This window comes from Momordica charantia (assembly GCF_013281855.1).
Source record: "Momordica charantia cultivar OHB3-1 chromosome 8 unlocalized genomic scaffold, Mcharantia_2.0 BLBB01000008.1, whole genome shotgun sequence".
Classification (NCBI taxonomy): Eukaryota; Viridiplantae; Streptophyta; class Magnoliopsida; order Cucurbitales; family Cucurbitaceae; genus Momordica; species Momordica charantia.
In genome coordinates this window covers 24669144-24688020 of record NW_028275166.1, presented here as the reverse complement: position 1 = coordinate 24688020, position 18877 = coordinate 24669144, and the positions used below count along the sequence as shown (strand labels likewise).

General features: G+C 32.5%; 3 protein-coding genes across 4 annotated transcripts; 1 reads left to right on the top strand and 2 right to left on the bottom strand.

The window, feature by feature from the left end:
* Positions 1 to 748: 748 nt before the first annotated feature.
* On the top strand, positions 749 to 4776 carry LOC111020730 (Cytokine-induced anti-apoptosis inhibitor 1, Fe-S biogenesi). Its single transcript, XM_022297483.2, has 8 exons — positions 749 to 891; positions 1868 to 2010; positions 2849 to 3012; positions 3090 to 3188; positions 3643 to 3802; positions 3901 to 4037; positions 4303 to 4377; positions 4463 to 4776. The coding sequence occupies exons 2-8, from the start codon at positions 1878 to 1880 to the stop codon at positions 4499 to 4501; spliced, it is 807 nt and encodes a 268-aa protein (XP_022153175.1). The 5' UTR covers positions 749 to 891; positions 1868 to 1877; the 3' UTR covers positions 4502 to 4776.
* Positions 4777 to 4782: 6 nt separating this feature from the next.
* On the bottom strand, positions 4783 to 8394 carry LOC111020731 (E3 ubiquitin-protein ligase, putative (DUF177)). 2 transcript variants are annotated; one of them, XM_022297485.2, is made up of 7 exons: positions 8140 to 8379; positions 7856 to 8035; positions 6458 to 6547; positions 5391 to 5480; positions 5233 to 5313; positions 5079 to 5124; positions 4783 to 5004 (listed from the first exon to the last, which is right to left on the bottom strand). In XM_022297485.2, exons 1-7 carry the CDS (start codon positions 8284 to 8286, stop codon positions 4928 to 4930), a joined length of 711 nt encoding a protein of 236 aa, XP_022153177.1. In that variant the 5' UTR covers positions 8287 to 8379; the 3' UTR covers positions 4783 to 4927. The 2 variants fall into 2 exon arrangements, with proteins under 2 accessions (XP_022153177.1, XP_022153176.1); XM_022297484.2 differs by having other exon boundaries at positions 4783 to 5124; positions 8140 to 8394.
* Positions 8395 to 11102: 2708 nt separating this feature from the next.
* Positions 11103 to 15761, bottom strand: LOC111020738 (DHHC-type zinc finger family protein). The gene is made up of 4 exons (XM_022297492.2): positions 15318 to 15761; positions 14031 to 14253; positions 13490 to 13788; positions 11103 to 11879 (listed from the first exon to the last, which is right to left on the bottom strand). Exons 1-4 carry the CDS (start codon positions 15381 to 15383, stop codon positions 11400 to 11402), a joined length of 1068 nt encoding a protein of 355 aa, XP_022153184.1. The 5' UTR covers positions 15384 to 15761; the 3' UTR covers positions 11103 to 11399.
* Between the last annotated feature and the right edge of the window lie 3116 nt (positions 15762 to 18877).

The following is an 18877-nucleotide window of genomic DNA, read 5'->3' as shown; positions in this document are numbered from 1 at the left end:
TGTCTAGCATTGCATCAAAATTTGTAAGTCGATTTTATTTGTATGGAGAAAATAACACTAAAAAACTTTTAAAATTTGCCTTTAAAAGCAGTTGTATAACTAGACAGTCCATCCAAAATGATGGAATGAAATAAAATTAAAATAAACATAATTAAATATAATTTTTACGACGAGTAAAAAAATTTGATTTAAAATTAGTAACACATTCAGGTTGGTTCGGTTCGTGAACCGTTGACCAACCTAATCCATAGAATTTTCATTTATTTAAACCAGCCCAATCCAACCCAAAAAAATTGATAACCGAACCAAAACCATATTGGTTCGGTTGGATTGATCGGTTTCCTATGGTCATCAAGTTTTTTTAATACCCCTAACAAATCCACTTAAGAAAAATATAAAATAATTTTGGAACATCGTAACACTAATAACATTTAGTTAAAATGTCTACCGTTCATGGACTGATAATATAAATGAGTGACAGACAAGGATAAAAATAGAATTACGTGTCTAAATAAGAGTAACAAATTTTTAAAAGTTGTCATATTTTGTAATTTATTTTTTATATATATGAACTCGGTAAGTAGTTAAGGCACAATTAACAAATCGTGAGTTCGAATCATTGTTGTACCTAAAAAAACTCCGTCGGTTCAATTGGTTCGGTTAATATTTAACTGAACCAAATCAGCCGGTCTATGAATTGGTTCAAAGAGTTTGGTTACGTGGGTTTTTTCTTTTTTTATTTTTTTACTAAATTGATAATCACCTTACTTTTTGTCCAAGTATATATATTTATATTTGCTTCTCTCAAGATTTCTCTCTCTCTCCCTCTCAGTTCTGGTCTTCGTCTCTCGCCCACCGCCAGCCCGCCATTTCTTCCCCCTTCGTTTTTCGGTATTATATCATTTCCCTTTCTTTCTTTTAATTTCAGCTTCTTCATCTTATGGTTGATTATTGGAATAGTCGCTGAATGCTAGTACTTTGTATGAATTTGTCAGATTTGAGAAACCAACGGTGTTATTTTGTGTTACTTCATTCAAATTTTCAGTTTTCAATGTTGATATTATATTTTTAATGCGTGATTATTGGGGAAGTTGTTTTCGTTTGATTTAGGTCGGTAATTTATTTATGGCTGTAATTTTTTCCCCATTTGTCCTGCCTTTCTCCTCTGGATAGTGGAGAGCTAGGACAGAAAATTCAGTGAAGAATTTCCTTTTTGCAACCAGGGAAGAGATCATGCACCCAAAATTGTCTCAAATTCTTTTTTTTCTTTCAAGCCATATACCCTAGATGAAGGTCATTTCTTAGTTTCTGTCGGTTATTGTCTATTTTAAGAGGAAAAATGCGTCCGAAGGAAGTTAGTTGTAGCCTACACCTGGAACCAAGTGGTGAAGGAGCAATAAAGGAATAGATGATCTTTGGACTCATCATTATTTAAATTCTTTCTTGGAAGAAGGTTCGAACATGTAGAGCCTAGGGAAAGTAGGCGAGAAAGCAAAGGGGCCTTTCCAAACATCTTCTTGATATTTTGCATATCACTTGAGAGAAAGGGATGATTTAGCAATCTCTGGGCCTTGCAACATAGAGGGGGCACAAATGGATCTCTCTTCTATGACAAATGACAAGCTTTTCAAATTTAATATAGGATTTGGAATTTAATCCATTGTAAGGATTTTTTTTTTCCTGTTTCTCTTTTTGGTGGTATGGCTTGTTGACGTGCTTTAAGATGTGTTAGACTGAAGTCTGTTTTGTTGATTCTTTTACGTTTCTCTTGTTTCTGCTGGGATTAGAAGTAGGATCTATTCACTCTGTATTTTTTATGCCATCTCTTGCGATATGTGAATTGAAGTATATAACTTTGTCATTGTAGGACTGCTACGATGAAGAGTGTGCTGGCAATTACGGATGACACCGTTCTGGCTACTAGCGTCATTTTTAATGCTTTGCGAAATCTTGGGAGTGAAGATGCTGGAAATTATGATTCGCAAATTATCACTCAAGCATTTTCTACAAGTAACTTCTTCCTCCTTTCTTATGGGCTATCCTTGTCAACATTTTAGTCAATTTGACATTTTGTATAATAGTCTTGTGCAGTTTACATTTCGTTTTGAAAGCTGAAGGTGTAAATTAATGCAGTAGCGATGACATGAACTTACTGACACTAACTTGTTTCATATTTTAATGAAATTTTTGTTTCCTAAAAAAACAGCCGTACTGATAGCTGATAAGTGACTTCCTTATATCTTCATTTCAAATTGAATAAAATATATACTATACATAAATCATCATGGGTGGTTTATTGGTCCAAAGGGGCTATTGAGTGGGAATGGGTTCAGACCTGGCCACCTACTTTAGGAATTAGTAATTCCTATGTGTTTTCTGGCACCAAATGTTATAGGACGGTTGCCCCGTGAGATTAGTCGAGGTGCATGGCCCGGATACTTACGGATATCAAAAAAAAAAATAATAATAAATAAAATATACTATACATGTATGTTAAACTTTCTCTATATTATAATGATGATAGTCGTAGCTTCAGAGTAGCTAAATATAAATGCCAGTAGTTAGTGTTCTCAGAGTTGAGAATTCTTGGCCCGTGAATAGGAGCTTCACCAAAGGTTAGTGGCCTTTCAATGTTCTTAGCAGCATCTGCGCCTTGCTTGTTCAATTTTTCATTGCATTTTATTAGTTATATGATATATCTAACTTAAAATGATGGTTCGCTCTTAACTTTTCCCCTCCAAACCTCCTCTTTGTTCTTATGTGTTTTCTTGGTCTTATGCACATGAGTAGGTAATAGATTCCTAGTGTAATTCGAGGTGTTTTATTGATAGTTGTTGATTTATGATAGATAAGCTGCCACTTGGAGCTTCATCCATGGATGTTATCATTTCTATCTGTAGATCTACTTTTCCAAGTGATCAGTTGTTTGGGGAGATGTCAAGAGTTCTGAAGCCTGGTGGGGTAATCCTTATTCACAAGACTTCACAGTTTGTTGCAGTCGAGAAAGATGAGGTAATTACTGAATATCAAGTTGTTTTTGAAAATTTGAATGTTTATTACCGTGAGATATCACTATTGTTTTCTTGCAGTCCCCTGATGTGGTGAGAAGATTACTTTTGGCAGGCTTTCTAGAAGCTCATGTAATCGAGAAGAAATTAGATTCTCCATCTGAAGTCAAGAATTTCGTGGTAAGATTCAATTATTTCAGCATCTGTTCTTGGGCTTCAGTTCTCATATTTTTATAGGTTTTTGTTTTCTATGTGCTGTTTGTTTTTTTCTTTTTCCTTTTTCGCTTCCTTTGGGAGCTTGTATCCTTGAACTTTTTTCTTCCTTTTCATATTATCAATGAAAAGTTTGTTTATTTTTAAAAAAAAAAAAAGATTCAATTATCATTGAAATTCGTCCCCCCCTCGGCCACCACATTTTTGCGATGTTGAACAAATGACTGGTAATTTATGGTCAAATACCGTGTTTCCTAATGCTTCCATCAACTTCGCTATGTGAAGATGATCGAAAACGTCTTATCTCCAATATCTCTTTGGATTTAACCATTTAGTTTTACCAATTTCCATTTTATGTCCTTAATATCATCCTTATTGTAAGTAACATTTTATACTCGTTCTGTAACTTTTTCGTATGTAGATAAGAGCCAAAAAGCCTTCTTGGGAGATTGGCTCCTCTTTTGCTATTAAGAAGTCAACAAAAAGTTTACCAAAGATTCAGATTGATGATGATTCTGATTTGATTGATGAAGATAGTTTATTGACTGAGGAGGATTTGAAGAAACCCCAGCTACCATCAGGTAGAAGATGAAATGACGGAGATTTATTATATTTGAATTTTATTTATTGAAAGTTAAAACAGTATTATTTACCATTTTTTATTTGATTTGTCATGCAGTTGGTGACTGTGAAGTAGGCAGCACGAGAAAAGCTTGCAAGAACTGCACTTGTGGTAGGGCTGAAGAAGAGGAGAAAGTACAAAAACTGGGATTAACTTCAGATTTGTTGGATAATCCTCAATCTGCCTGTGGCAATGTAAGTGAAAAATACAAAGTTATCGACAGTAGTGGTAAAAAATCGTGTAATTTTAAATTGAGTATGCATTTTTGTTAATGGATAAGAACCTATTTACTTCACGATTTCTGAAATGGAATTAATTATTGATTACTCTTATGTTTCTATGGAAAGGGAGATTACTTATTTCTGCCACCAATGTTTACCCATCCGGCCTCTTAGCTTTCACTTGCAATTTATATACATATTTAGCCGATCTGTATGTTAATATTAATACAACTTGCAGTGTGGACTGGGGGATGCTTTTCGGTGCAGTACTTGCCCATACAAGGGTCTTCCTGCATTTAAACTTGGGGAAAAGGTAGGCAAAATAATAGCAATTCTATTAACTTCTCGATGTAATTGAGGACTGAGACCTGAGTCACTTTTTTTTTTTCCTAATGCAGGTGTCTCTTCCTGGGAATTTCCTTGCTGCGGATATATGATTTTTTTTTTCTGGATAAGAGATATGTGACCATTTTAGAAGTTCTCATTGACTGTGTAGTAACTTTACATTAGCTTTAGCTTGCGTAACCAGCATTCAGTTGTTGCTGGATGTCCTGGTTGGTTTAGCTATGGCATAAATTGTGTGATGAATGGTTTTGTGAAACAGAGAACAATAGTATGTTGTCTACAAATTGTAGTAACTTATTGGGTCTTCTACTCGTGGTTTCAACTTGAAGGAGAATTATAATTGATAAGGCATAACAAGTTCTAATTCCACTGCTTTTCAATGAAATGCCGACCACTATTCCATTATGATACTGGCTTAAAAACCATGGTCCATGACACATATTTTAATATTACCAATGGACAATCATGTTTTGAAAGCCTTGATGGACAACTATCAATATGTATATATTGCACATTATCTATACATTAGATTTTTTAAGCTCCAAAAGCCTGGACCACCTCTTGTCTATGGACGCAGCATTTTGTGCTCCAATATCTGCAAGCAACATTCCTCTGTTAGTTCCAACTTATGGTTACGTGTGGGAGCTTGAATGATAGTGGACCACTTACACTGCACTGTGGGTTGAGATTTCTCACACGACTCTGAGCAAGTGTCCTGGAAAAGGTATGTTGTTTTGTTAACTTCTTTCAATTGACTCATGTAGTATTCAGATATTATGGTTATTGATTACTAGTCCAGTTCTATTGCATTCAACTTTCTCACCTTTGTTGAGGTGGTAAGCCTAATTGTGTCACGTACTAGTGAATCTAGATCAGCTTCAAGTCCGGGTTTGACGTATATCACCTGTTAAGTTAAAACGTGTTGTGATAGTTCTTAGTGGTAGAAGTGGAGAAAGAAATGAAGAAACTTCAGAAACTCACTGATGGATCATCGCATCCAATTTCAGGAAGATGAATCTCTCGATTGGCTCTGTTTGATGACAGAACCAAGACATTAAAGTTTGCATTGATCTGTTAGATCAAAACAATTATAGGTGTTAGAACCTACTGTTGCAATGTCGCTGAATTGAAGCCTTATGAATAGGCGAGAGATAAGGAAGATAAAGTCATAGCGGAAGTTGCTCATACTTCTTTAGTCTAGAGACAAATTCTGTATATGCATGATAGGTCAAAGTTGTGGAAGTGGATTTGGACAGGGATGTGATGGGTTGGGAGGGTTTCTTATGAACAAGGGTACTTGCTAAATCATAAAGGCCAATTACTGGAGACAAGGAAGAACAAGGGAGTTTAGTTTCTATTATGAATAGGCAAGAATAAAAATAGGTTTAAATACTGTTTTGGTCCTTGTACTTTCTAACTTTAGTTCATTTTGGTCCATATACTTTTAAAACTTTCATCTTGATCCATGTACTTTTAAAAAATTGAACATTTTGGTCTCTTTTATTTTTATTTTCATTTCATTTCTTCTAGCATCACAATTCACTCACTAAATTTCTTGAAATGTAACTATCAATTTGTATTAGAAACCAGTTTCTATAGTGTATAAAATTTATATTAAAATTTTGCAAATAGATCAAATTGGTCACTTTTTAAAAGTACTGAAACCAAAACACGAAAGTGGTCACTTTTTAAAAGTACTGGAACCAAAACGAATGTTTTAATAGTGTAATGACTAAAATGAACCAAAGTTAAAATGAACCAAAGTTAAAAGGTAAAGAGATCAAAATGAATATTTTAAAAATATATGAATCAAACAAACTAAATCAAACCAAAAGTAGGAACTATTTAAACCTTAAAAATAATAAAATTAAGGAAGAAAATCACAAAATCTCATAAAGAAAAACCCTTTTCAATTGATTCGTGTTTAACATGAAGCATGCAGATACGTGCGATCACTTCTAGTACTATGTAATATCAATAGCCACTTGATTTAGAACTAGAAGCTTTATGATGCTATCATTTATTTGTTTGTTCAAACAAAGCTCTACCTCTCTGCAGTATGGTGAAGAACAGGTACAGCACTTTCGGGTGAATGATGTGACGATCTTTCCATCTACAGTGAACCCAAAACTTGCATGCTGGTAAACAAAAGGAAAGTTGGTTAAGTATTCTAGAGTCTAGTAATCTGATAGATCATTTTGTGTGGGGATTAGTGGATCAATATGATTTTGGCTGTTTAGATTCTTAAAACTGCTTCAAAAAATGATTGGTCAAAATCCTATTATCTTCAAGCTGAGAATTGGATTCTTCAGATGCTTGTGCTGTGTGTCTGATCACCGGAAGTAGGGTTCGAAATCCATTTTGATTCTGTGTTGTTTCAGGGACAATTTTGATTAAAATCAAATTCTCCAGAAAGATCCTCGAGGGCCAACTAGATTCTAGATTCATTCTTTAATAGCTTGATGTTCTGCCTCTTAAAGAGGCTTTATTAAGGTTTTACTTTGTAGAACTTTGAAGCCCTAGTTTTAAATTAGAATTTCTGAGACGGTTAAACCTAAATTTCTCTCCATAGAGAAAAAGATACTTTTCTCCCCAAAAGCAGTAAGTCTTTTGTTTTTCTTTTATTTTAATCCTTAGTTCAAATTGTTGGGGAAAGTTTTGGGGTCTTTGATTTTAATCAGGTTTCCTTCTTTTTCAATCAGTATGAAAGATTTGAAAGCTTTTGTCCTAAAAATTTTCAATATTATATTTGATTTGTTTAACCTTTTCATGGTTCTCCCTCTGAGGGCTTTTGGTCTTAGTTTAAAGCTCAGTAAAGAAGTATTCTTTTGACTAAGTATTTGATTGTTTACGCTTCTGCATTATCGATAGAATGACCCTATTGGAAAGAACATGTCGTTATAGCGAGGGCGAACTAGATTCTAGATCCATTCTTTATTAGTTCTTCTCTAGTTCACTGGAACTGGCACTCTTGAGAAGCAAAAAACTAATTAGGCCAAATTGCACAGACCACTACCACGTCTGAACTATTGTGATAGGTATAATTTCACTCACGAATTGAACCTATGTGGGTGAAAGACGTTCTATCTGTCACTCTTTTCTTTCTACCTCCATAAAAAAGGGTCTCTCTGTTTTGCATTCTTCCTTGTGAAGAAAATTGTTTATTTCCCTCGCTTAGCACATTCCTCACTCTAGAAAAAGTCTCTCTATCCCTCACTAATACATTCTTCTCTCTAAAAAAGTTTCTCTTCCCCTCTCTAAGATGTTATTAGAGTTAGGTTCAATGTCTCAGAGAGAGATAGAAGACGTGCATCTTTGTGTTCATCAAGCACAACAAAATAAAGGAGGTACTTCAAAAAACAATCAAACAGACATATTTTCATCAAATTTTGTTACGAAAAACTATAAAATAGTTTCTTTCAGAAAAAAGAAAGTGTTGGAAATACCTTCTCAATGCAGAGGTTGATGAAGACATTTGCATCTTTGTTGTGTTCATCTTCTACTAAGTCTTCCAAGCTGAGGTCTTGCAGGGAAAGCAGGTAATCACAGGACCACTTCCCCTGCCATCTGCTTCCCGATGTCGATATCGTGATCAGACGCCGCCGTGGAGGTTTGCTGCTTCTTCTCTGAATGCCACCAGAAAAAATGAGAGAGATCAATCCATCCAAGTTTTGAGATGGAAAGAAAATTGTGTGAAGTGAAAGATAGGAAAGGAGAATGAATGTGTTACCAAGGAGATGTCATTTTTGTTTGAAGAAGCTCTGATTTTGAATGTGTGAAATGCAGATTTGGGCGCAGCTTTATTGTTGAATGAAGTGGAAATGGAAATGGTGGAGTTGATATTTGTAGCTGTTAGAAGATGCCCAGCTTCTGCCATTTCTCTCTGTGAGAGACCACAATACGTGGAGACAGCAGGTAGATGGAATTCGAAACCTTATCTGCAAAAAAAATATGAAGGGCCCAAATATTTGTTTATATGTTTATATCTTCGTAATCTCTCGACTCTTTCGATAATTTTATTTAGGTTAAAAAACACATTTGAGCCTTATACTTTTATTAGAGTAACAATTTAGTTATTGAACTTTAGTTTGTAACGCTTTAGTTTATGTGCTCTCACTGAAGTAATAATTTAGTCCTGAACTTTAGTTTGTAACAATTTAGTCCATGTAGTTTAAAATTTGTAACAATTTAGTCCCTATCATATAAAATTTTTATTTTTATTAGAACTAAGTGTCAAATTTTATCCTATAACAATTTAATCTTTTAATTTATAAATATATTTGGTCCCTCTTTAATTTATCAAACTATATACATAAGAAATTTAATAAATAAAAATTACTATAAGAATTAAATTGTTATCAACTTGTTACATATTAAAATTCAATACTAAATTGTTATCAATTTGAAAGGACTATATCGTTTCAAAGTAAACTTTAATTTGTCATAAAGGATAAAAAATATTTTTTTAACTATTTGTTATATCTATAACTAAAAATAGGTGGAGTAACATTCTTTTTTCTTTTATTTCTTGGGTTGAGGTTGAACAACTCTATTTATTTTATTTTTTTTATAAATCATATTTTGAAATAGATGTCAACTCTGTTAATGATGGCCATTAGATCGACCAATTTGTGGCCATTGGATTTTGCCAATGTATTTTGAAATAGATGCCCATAATTTCCTTTAGGTTTTTTTCTTTCTTTTTTTTTATATTTGAAACAAATTTCCTTTTAGGTTACATATTCTAGGAGTTAAAATTTACTTAAATGGCCAAACATATTTGATAGTGTCAGTGATGAAAACACTTTCTCTTGGAAAAAGTAAAAACGATCCCCTTTTAAAAGTGCATGAGTATTTTGAAAGTATATGAATTAAAATTAATAAAATTTTAAAATATAGAGATCAAAATGAGAAAAGAAAATTAAATTTAAACACCAAAATAGTTGTAATTACATAAAGATAAAATTGAAATGTGTTTTTAAATATAATAACAGTTTTTTACCAATAGCATAATTTGATTTGAATTATAAACCAGGTCAATTTTGTGGGGTTTTTTTTAAAATAAGACTACAGAATTATTTTTTTTTAATGTATAATATTTCTGCACTCCATTATGATTCTCTATAAGATATCTATTTTTGTAATTGTTACCTAATTATATTTTGGTTCAACAATGTAATTAATTAAACTATTCTACAAAGCTCGAGGCATTAAACACTATTATTATAAAAAAGAAATTAATCTTCTATGTTTTTAGTATTTGTTAATCGAATAGATAGAAAGTAAAAAATGAGCGAATCAAAAATATAATTCATCCATATTTTTATATATGTACAAGGTAACAATAACAATCAAGGAAGCTATATTCTTGATTCACGAGTCAATGAGTGAACCTTCTTTAATTTTGAACTCTTTGAATTTAGTCCTACCACCATAAATTGATACGTTCATCCACTTGATACTGAAAATGCTCTATTTATTATTTTCGTTAGGAGGCCAAAAAGTTTATTGACAATTAATCGATACGAAGTTCTTTATCATTCTTAACGAATCGATGATTTGTTAGAGAAACATTTCTTCAAACTGTGCACGTACTAAATTGTTTAATTTATTTTAAGGAAACAAATATATAATATGCAAAAACAAATAAACCAGGATTAATTCGATCAATAACGATAAAATTTAACAAATAATATCATTTTTCTTTTTATTTTTTTAGTATATATTTATATAGTTTAAAGAGAATTGAAACAAACGTGTACAAATTGAGCACAAAATAATATCATTTAAGAATTTTGCAAACCACATTAGTTCATTCCTTTACCAAATAGGTAAATATTCCTTGTATTTTATATTTTACTTGGAAAAAGAGGGTCAATAAATCTCATTTCATGCTTCCCACGAGTCGAGGCCTTTCTAACTCTACAACCTTTTATTTGCTAGAATGATAAATTACACTGCCAGTAGGAAAAATATATAACTTTTCTTCATCCGTACAGCTTTGGTCGAATTTTTTGCTTTCTAACTCTACAACCTTTTATTTGCTAGAATGATAAATTACACTGCCAGTAGGAAAAATATATAACTTTTCTTCATCCGTACAGCTTTGGTCGAATTTTTTAGTTCAGAAGATCAAACCATCAACTTTAGAATGATAATAAGTGTTATCCATCAAACTATGTTTAGATTTGCAGTTACTTTAGACAGTTACTAACTTCATATTCGACATTTAAACAAAAGAATAGAATATTACAATTGTTATAACTTATGTTTTGATAATACACCTAACTTACGTTAAGAAAAGATTAAGACGACAAAGACAACACGAGCATACTACAAAAATACAGCCTACAAAACGAGTTCGAAGGCTAACTATACAAGTTTAGATTCCAATTCAAAATAATGAGACTTAAATGATAAGAACAAAACTCCTTAGTAACCAATGTCGAAACAGAGGCGTTAAACCTAGCAAGAGACCACACCATCTCATGATTCCTAAAAATTATATTGTTAAAAATAAAAACCGGTCTACCACTGGATCCAACCCTTATCGCAAAAGGGAGGATTACGAATAACCTCCCCCATCATGTCAATACAAACATTGGATCTGATCAAACAAAAATTTAACAACAGAAAGAAACGATACCCTATCATTCGAGCGTCCCGACAATTCCAAAAAATTGGTTCAGGTCGTATCACAACTTGTATCACTATAGTTTATAACTTATAAACATGAGATAAATAGTTTATAACTTCACAACTTGTATCACTATAGCACTCAGAATTTTCCCCTCTACTATTGTTACAATTTCCCTCCTCAAGTATATATGTCATGGATGTACAAAATTCCAAATGCCTGTTTCTACCCTATAAGTTTCAGATAATGATCCAAAAAGGGCAGAAAACAAGAAAGATACCCAAAAAATGAAACACATGATCATTATAAAGATCAAACGTGGGGATACAGCAATTACCATTACGCTACTTTGCTCACTTCACATGTCTTTTTCGAGAGCTTCGAAAAATCGGTAAATGTCGGGAGAAAGTTATCGATGGGCAGCCAAAGAAGCGGAGAAGATTTCGGCAGTCCCTGTCTCCATCATCACCCTGTGAACTTATATGACTCAAATAAGTTTTCCCTTCGTAGATATACCATAGTTGTTGGCATAAAAGTACCATCAATCCAATTTGAACTGAGAAACTTGAGATAAATAGATAAATAAGGATGAACCCTCTGACAGACAGTAGCGTCGTGGATCTCACAACGGCATGGATGATTTCCTTTGAGAGATTCCAACCAAACTTGGTCCCGAAACCATTTAAGCGACCCAACTCATGGAACGTTAATGGTGGCCACATATGCAGTACTGAATATACAGCCATGATTGAAACATAGATTGTACTCACAATAGTTGAAATGAGGAACAGAATGAAGTGTTTATGGTTTCCTGCACCAACACAGTTCCCTATCTGCACACAGTTTACCCCAAAAATGAAAAATTAGAATGCAAGAAAGAGTCTTGGTTATAAAGATAGACCTATTCCTTAGTAACAGGGACTTTTCTAAAGTTTAAATTACAGCAAACTTGATGCCAACAAGGATCTATAGTTGATGGTCCAAGGGATAGCCCCATTTGATAACCATTTTATTCTAAAAAATTATGATTACTTCCTCACAATTTCAGATTCTTTGGTATATTTTCACCTTTTCTGAAAACACATTCGAATTTTAAAAACAAGAACTACTTTTTGAAAACTTTTTTAAAAAGTAGATAGCAAAACAAGAAAATAGTAGTATTTACAAACTCGATTTTAAAAAATAGAAAATGAAAAATAAAATGGTTATCAATTGAGGCCTAAACTATTGCCTACCTTTGCCTCCTCCCACTCCCTCTACATATATAAACAGTTTTTTGGCTAATGATTAATATACCCTCAATACCTTAAAAATATTCCTACCTACCCTATAGCATTCCTATCCCTATGCTGACTGTCAGAATGCAAATGTCAAGACCCAGTTACCGTAAAGACATGAGTTCTGTTCCTCGAAATAAAGGGGCTGTACCAGGAAGAAATCCATCCCATCAGATAGAGCTCAGAACTATGGCTTCGAACCAGATAATACGCAGATCTTCTAAAAAAACTAGTAGAACAAACTCCGAGAATTGGTTTTTCATGGAAAATAAATTGGTTTGTAAAATCAAACTGTGGTTTTGGAGCACCAAGAAATAAACCACTGAAAGAAAAGTAAACAGAAAAGAGATTAACAAATCTCCTAGCTGCTCTGCTTACAGTAGCCATTAGCCAATGAAGGATCACCTGGCACATTAACAACCTCCATCCTGTTTGTGGAGCTATAACTATTTTGAAAGCATATAAAATTGTCCAAGACATTGATAAATTGTTACACTTGGAATTAACCGCTCTACTACTTCAGGTCTCATTTAGATGTCCCCTTTCACAAGATGGGATATACTTAAATTTTTATTTTAACCCCCTATGAGACGGGGAGTCATATACCATTCCACCTCTGCCCTCAACCTTGTCTTCACAAGGGTGAGATCACTGTACTTTATGGAGTATAAATATTAACTTTTTATTTAAATAAAACTCAGAAATATGTGCTGAGATGTTCTCAGTTTTATTGATTTTTCGTATTTCTGTTAAATGCCTCTCTTTGGTCTTCCAAAACCAAATAGTCTTGCAATGTACCTCTTTTTTTAATTCATTGTTGTTTATCTATGGTTAAGTAGAGATTTATTTTTGTAATCTCCCTGGCAATTTGAGTTACAGTTAGGCATAATCTCAGTAACTGAAAGCTTCTTCTGTTAGTACAATTATTAATTTCTAAATTCTTATTTCTGTACACCTATGTTACTATTTAGATTACTGTAAAAAAAAAAAAAAAATCAGCAACAACAACAACAACAAAAAAAGAAGTTACTATTTAGATTACTGCATAAGAAGTTTGACATTTCCAGTATAAGCAAGTTCCAAGCAGTGATCAACGTTATGCAATACCGACTTAAAGTAAAATAAATTGTTCCTTATTTGAGAAGTTCTCTGAAAAATGAACTTACAAATGGGCAATGGTGGTCCATGTCCAAAACACACACACCACAGGAACGGCAATGATGAGTTCTAGGTGACTTTGGCTTCGAGCAGTATTGACAGAAGGTATAGTTTTCAAGGTCACCCTTTTCCACAACTGGATAGCTCCCCCATGGGACGTTTGGAGGCATACCGGGACATCTAAATGCAGCAACACTGAATGAAGAAATGGTGGTTACTGCCAAAACCATGGTCACAGTGGAGTGGAAAATACCACAAAATTGGCTGATGGAGAAAACAACAGGATATACAGCCCATACACCGCCACCTGTACTTCAAAGAAAATGCATGGAAGATCAGAACACATGACATCTATTGATTATCATTAAACTGATGAAGCAACTGAATCATTAAGCAGTTGGTTAAAGGAAACAGATTTAAGCATTGCATCCCATTAAATAGAACTAATATTGTTTCTGTTAGGAAGTGTTTGCAACCAAAGCATGGGATCTGTTTAGACAAACATTAATTAGTATTCGATAGATATGAAAAGGTAGAGAAGCTTCTTACATATCACAAAAAGCATGAATAAAACTAGGACACAAACAAAACTCCGATCTCGTAACCACCTCCACTTTAAGGACTTGTCCTCTTGCTTTGGTGCACTTCGATTTGTTATGGCTCCACACCAACCACACTTGAAAATAGCTGCGCCTGATGGAAGCAAGAGATGCAGCCCGCAACCCCAACATGTTGCTTCTTGATCCTCTGCCACTAATGCTACTACATGCTCCTGTATATGCCAATATTATATAAAAAGGATATACTGCTTTGAAATATTGCCAACAAGACAATCAAGAATTTCAAAAAATTAATTGTAGATCATCCACATAGATCTAAGCTCATAATACCACTATCAAGCTACCACTTCTTTAAAATGGAACAAAAATTTTGTATTAATGTGAGAACATAAAGAGCAAAAAGAGGTTAAAAAACAACCAACTAAACAGGGGATGAGCATCACACCGACAGGAGAGCCATTAAGGATGCTACAAAGTAGATAGAAGTTCTCCTTGAGACTTGGCTTTTCATCTTCGTTTTGGCATTGTTTTGGCATTATTTATCGTATTCGGTAAGAAATATAGATATACATTATTACCAAACTTCTGCAGAGGCAGATAAGAATCCACCCAGATTAACCAAAAGGGAATGCAATGACATTATCAAACACGCTATACAACAGCTATCATTTCTAGCTAGAATAGCAATTATCCACCAGTGGTTCTGGGAAAATTGATAGGCTATAATAAGTTTATTTACGCGTAGTGTTAACAGAGATATCCATATTTTCTTGACCACTGCAATTTTCACATATACCAAATCTTGTTTAAAGTTCCCATTTATCTACATATCAAAAAAGTCCAATGATGATATTTGTGTAGTTCTTTACCCCTGCTGGGCTAGCTAATCATACTGTTCATAATTTATCTCCTTTCATTGCCGTCAACACTTCCAGCTGCAGAATAGAAGTTCAGTGGTCGTGACTTGTAAGAACAGAGGTAGAAGCAATGGAATATTACAGACAATCAACAACAGAAAGCTTTCATATTCTCCCAGAAATGTTTATAAAAGGAATCCAATGCTAAATTGACTAATCCCAAAGAAACAACAACCGAAAGATTACGAAGCAAGACTAGAGCATAATGCAATAGTAGCCAACTGGGTAACGATCAAATGAAACCCAGATGGGACCAAACAAAAAAAAGACTGCATCAGAATCAAAAACCAAATAAACCCACAAAAAAGCAAGGTAGTAAAAGTTCACAGATTAAACCAATCAACGATAGACGAACGGACCTTGGGAAGGTGGACCTCAGCCATGTTCTCGGGATTAACTGTTGGAGTTGCCGTAATCACATCCATACCAAAGAATCCAGAAATTGGGGTGGTTGATTTCACAACCAGTTGTCGAACAGCATCATATTCTTCAACTGCAGTGAATCGAACAACCAAAATCTTAAGCAGACCCACCAAGAGGAACTTGAAGGTCAGCGGCGAGGGAGCTTCTTTTGACTTGCCCAACGGTTTGGGTTCTTGCGCTTCGGCTTAATCGAATTGAATCAGAATTCGAGACTCTGAATTTCTTCTGAAAAGTTTTGATTTTTTTTTTTTTTTTTGATTTCATAGAATTACTTTATCTTAAATTTATTTCCAGCATATTTCGTACATATAACAATTGAAAATACGTTTGAACAGTATTTTTCATTCATTCTCTGATCACTAGAAACAAAAACAAACCTTGAGCGCCAACAAAAACCACATCTTATCTGGTTCAAATCTTCACTTCATAGTTTTTTGAAAAAATAAGAGAAGATTTATAGTTAAACAGTGACTCGTGTTTTTACGAATAAACCTTGTGGTTAATTATCTTGTAGCTTAATAATTAAATTAATAAAGTAGAATTCCATTATTTTTAATGTCGAGAAACATTGTTATTGGGATAGATTGCACGGTAGGAATCTAATAAAGACCAGCCACAAGCACATTCTAAGTAACGATGAATGCTTATTTGGTTTATTTAAGGTGTATTTAGTTGGTGATTAGAAAAAAACATCTAATAATAAAATATTCAATGAAAAAATGAAAAATATTATTGTATTCTTTATTTTCAGTATTTTAGTAATGTGTTTGGTACCGAATTTCATAATTTAATCTCAATTTAAAAAATTGTTCAAAATTAGTAATGGTTACAAACTATATAATTAGTTTTGTGTCCCCAAATATTAAAACCTGCTGTTGGAAGAGTTATAATGATATTCTTCCTTCTAAAGTTAATCTGGTGAAAAATTTTGTCCTTTTTGCAGGAAAAAAGAAGAGACTACTCAACATATCCTATGGGAATGTGAGGTAATTAAAGATATATGGATAAATTGCACCCCTATTGAAGCAATTTTTTTCTACATTGACAGGACAAAATGGACTACAAAAGAGTATTGGGAGTGGCTAATGGATAAGGCTGGTGAAGAAGAACGTAGAAGAAGCATGATAATAGCTTGGCAGATTTGGGAAATGCGGAACAAATCAATTTTCAAAGGTGTTCATTCAGAAACTAGAGACATTCAATTGGCGATTGACAGATACATAATCAACAGTGCAGGTCGAGACACAAATCTAAAAGGAAAGTCGACAAACAAGGACTTTTGATAAGGCGAATTGGAGATAATACAGGTGCCCGATGGAAACCTCCCACGTCAAATTCATGGAAGTTAAATACGAATGCAGCATGGCAAGCTGATACAAACACCGGCGGGATTGACTGGATTTTAAGAAACGAGAAGGGAGAAGTCATCAAAGCAGGCTGTAGAATTATAAGAGCGGAAAGAAATATTACTTACGTAGAGGTGATGGCTATTTGCGAGGGATTGTGTGCGATTCGACAAGAACACTGTCGACCAATTCACTTGGAATCTGACTCCCTTGAAACCATTCATCTACTTCACACACATGTCAATATCAACCTGAAATTACTTGGCTTTTAGAAGAAATTTGACAAATGATGGAATATATGGAAATAGTTTCAATGAGACATATCAGTCGAGAGGCAGGTAAGAGGCAAGTAAGGTGGCCCATGGCTTAGCCAGACGAGTGATGGAAAACGATTTGAGGGAAGAGTGGAGTTGTCAAACTCCCTCGTAACTAGACAATTTAGTTTTTCCAGAATTTGTTTTATGTTAAGTTGTTTTCTTAAAAAAAAAAAAAAAAACTATATAATTAGTTTAATATAAAATAGTATAATTAACTCATTTTTGTTATAATTTTTTATAATGGTTATTTTACAACTTTATATAATTTGTAATATATTATATTTTACCGTTGTAATTTGACTAAAAATATAATAAATTTATAACGTGCAAATATATGTATAAGAGTCAATTTTAAATTTCAAATATTAAAACATTAAAAACATAAAACAATATTATTTTCAACATTTCTACTATTTGAATTGTAAAATTGGAAAGTAGTTTTTAAAAAATAAAGTTACCAAATCCTACCCACCACTATTCACTAAATCAATCAAATGGATTCAATGAATTTGAAAAACAATAAGCAAAATACGAATTGCCAAACAGACCATAAAAACGTTTATTTGTTCATGTCATTCTTATTAAAATAGCTTTTCAATTGCTTAAAAAAGAAAAATTGCTTTTCAATGTTGTAGCCCATGTTCAAAATTTTGTTCGATATGTCGACGTGTCGACGATCTCGACATCGATATTGGGGAAGAAAATCGTTTTTCCCCAATGTCGATATGTCGAGGAAATGTCGACCAAATGTCTTTTTTTTTTTTTGCATTGAATCCCTAAACGATTTTAGGAAATTTTGGATATATGGTGGCCTTCTAGTTAGTGATCGGTTGTTTTTCAAGAAAAAATCTAGATTGAAAATTTTGAATCCAAACGATTTCCGTTCAAAACGTCTTTTCAGTTTTGTGTAAATTCAAAGCGTGTAGAAGAGCAACCAGAAAAGTCGAAAATAATAGTAAAAAATTGTACGACGTTGGAACGTTTTCTATTTTTCTTTTAAAGAAATTAAAGTTAAATTCTTATCATTTTGATCAAAAAAGAAAAACAAAACAAAAAACGTTAAATTAATTTAACTATAAAAATATAATAAAGTGTTAAAGAAATAGATTATAAACAAGATTTATAAAAAATTTAAGTTAGATTAAATTTAACTAAAAATCTAACAAAGTAATTGATTTAAAAGAAAAATAAATTAAATTAAATTTAACTGCTAAATCTTAAAACAAACAAATAATTAAAATCAATCTAATTAATTATTATTAAACATTTAAATTTTATAAAATTTTAATTTTTATGTTTTGGTTCAAAAAAGATAAACAAACGTTAAACTAACATATAATCGATTTGAAAAAAAAAATAAAATTTAATTTAATTTAATTAAAAAAATAACAAAATCTTCACGTAATTAATTTTTTTAAAAAAATTTAAATTAAATTTAACTAACCAAATCTAAAAACAAACTAATAAAAAAATCAATTTAACTAATTATTATTAAATATTTAAATTTTAAACTAAATATAATTTTTTTAAAATTATTTCATACTTTATATATATCTATATTTCACATATTTTGTTCAACTATATAAATATATTGGATTAGAAATTATTAATAAAAAAACAACATTAAACTTTAATTTACTAACTCAAATAATTTTCATATATGTGTAGATGATTTTGTTTCAATATTTTCATCGTATATTTTTATAAGTATATTAATTATATGGTTAGATATGATAGTTAGAAGTAATTAGCTATAGACTAATTAAGCTACAATTAAAATATTATTTACTAATTTAAAAAATTTCAAAAATATCCACTATTTTCGTAATTTTT

Bases quoted from the DNA above. Each gene is read 5' to 3' on its own strand.
- LOC111020730 (XM_022297483.2), top strand. From the start codon at position 1,878: ATGAAGAGTGTGCTGGCAATTACGGATGACACCGTTCTGGCTACTAGC. The intron at 3,013-3,089 runs GTAATTACTGAA...GTTTTCTTGCAG, and splicing joins TTGCAGTCGAGAAAGATGAG to TCCCCTGATGTGGTGAGAAG. The intron at 3,803-3,900 runs GTAGAAGATGAA...TTTGTCATGCAG, and splicing joins GAAACCCCAGCTACCATCAG to TTGGTGACTGTGAAGTAGGC.
- LOC111020731 (XM_022297484.2), bottom strand. From the start codon at position 8,286: ATGGCAGAAGCTGGGCATCTTCTAACAGCTACAAATATCAACTCCACC. The intron at 5,481-6,457 runs GTAGAGCTTTGT...TTGATCTAACAG, and splicing joins CTTCACCATACTGCAGAGAG to ATCAATGCAAACTTTAATGT. The intron at 5,125-5,232 runs GTGAGAAAGTTG...TACCTTTTCCAG, and splicing joins GGCTTACCACCTCAACAAAG to GACACTTGCTCAGAGTCGTG.
- LOC111020738 (XM_022297492.2), bottom strand. From the start codon at position 15,383: ATGGATGTGATTACGGCAACTCCAACAGTTAATCCCGAGAACATGGCT. The intron at 14,254-15,317 runs GTCCGTTCGTCT...TGGCATATACAG, and splicing joins CTGAGGTCCACCTTCCCAAG to GAGCATGTAGTAGCATTAGT. The intron at 11,880-13,489 runs GTAAGTTCATTT...AACTGTGTGCAG, and splicing joins TGGACCACCATTGCCCATTT to ATAGGGAACTGTGTTGGTGC.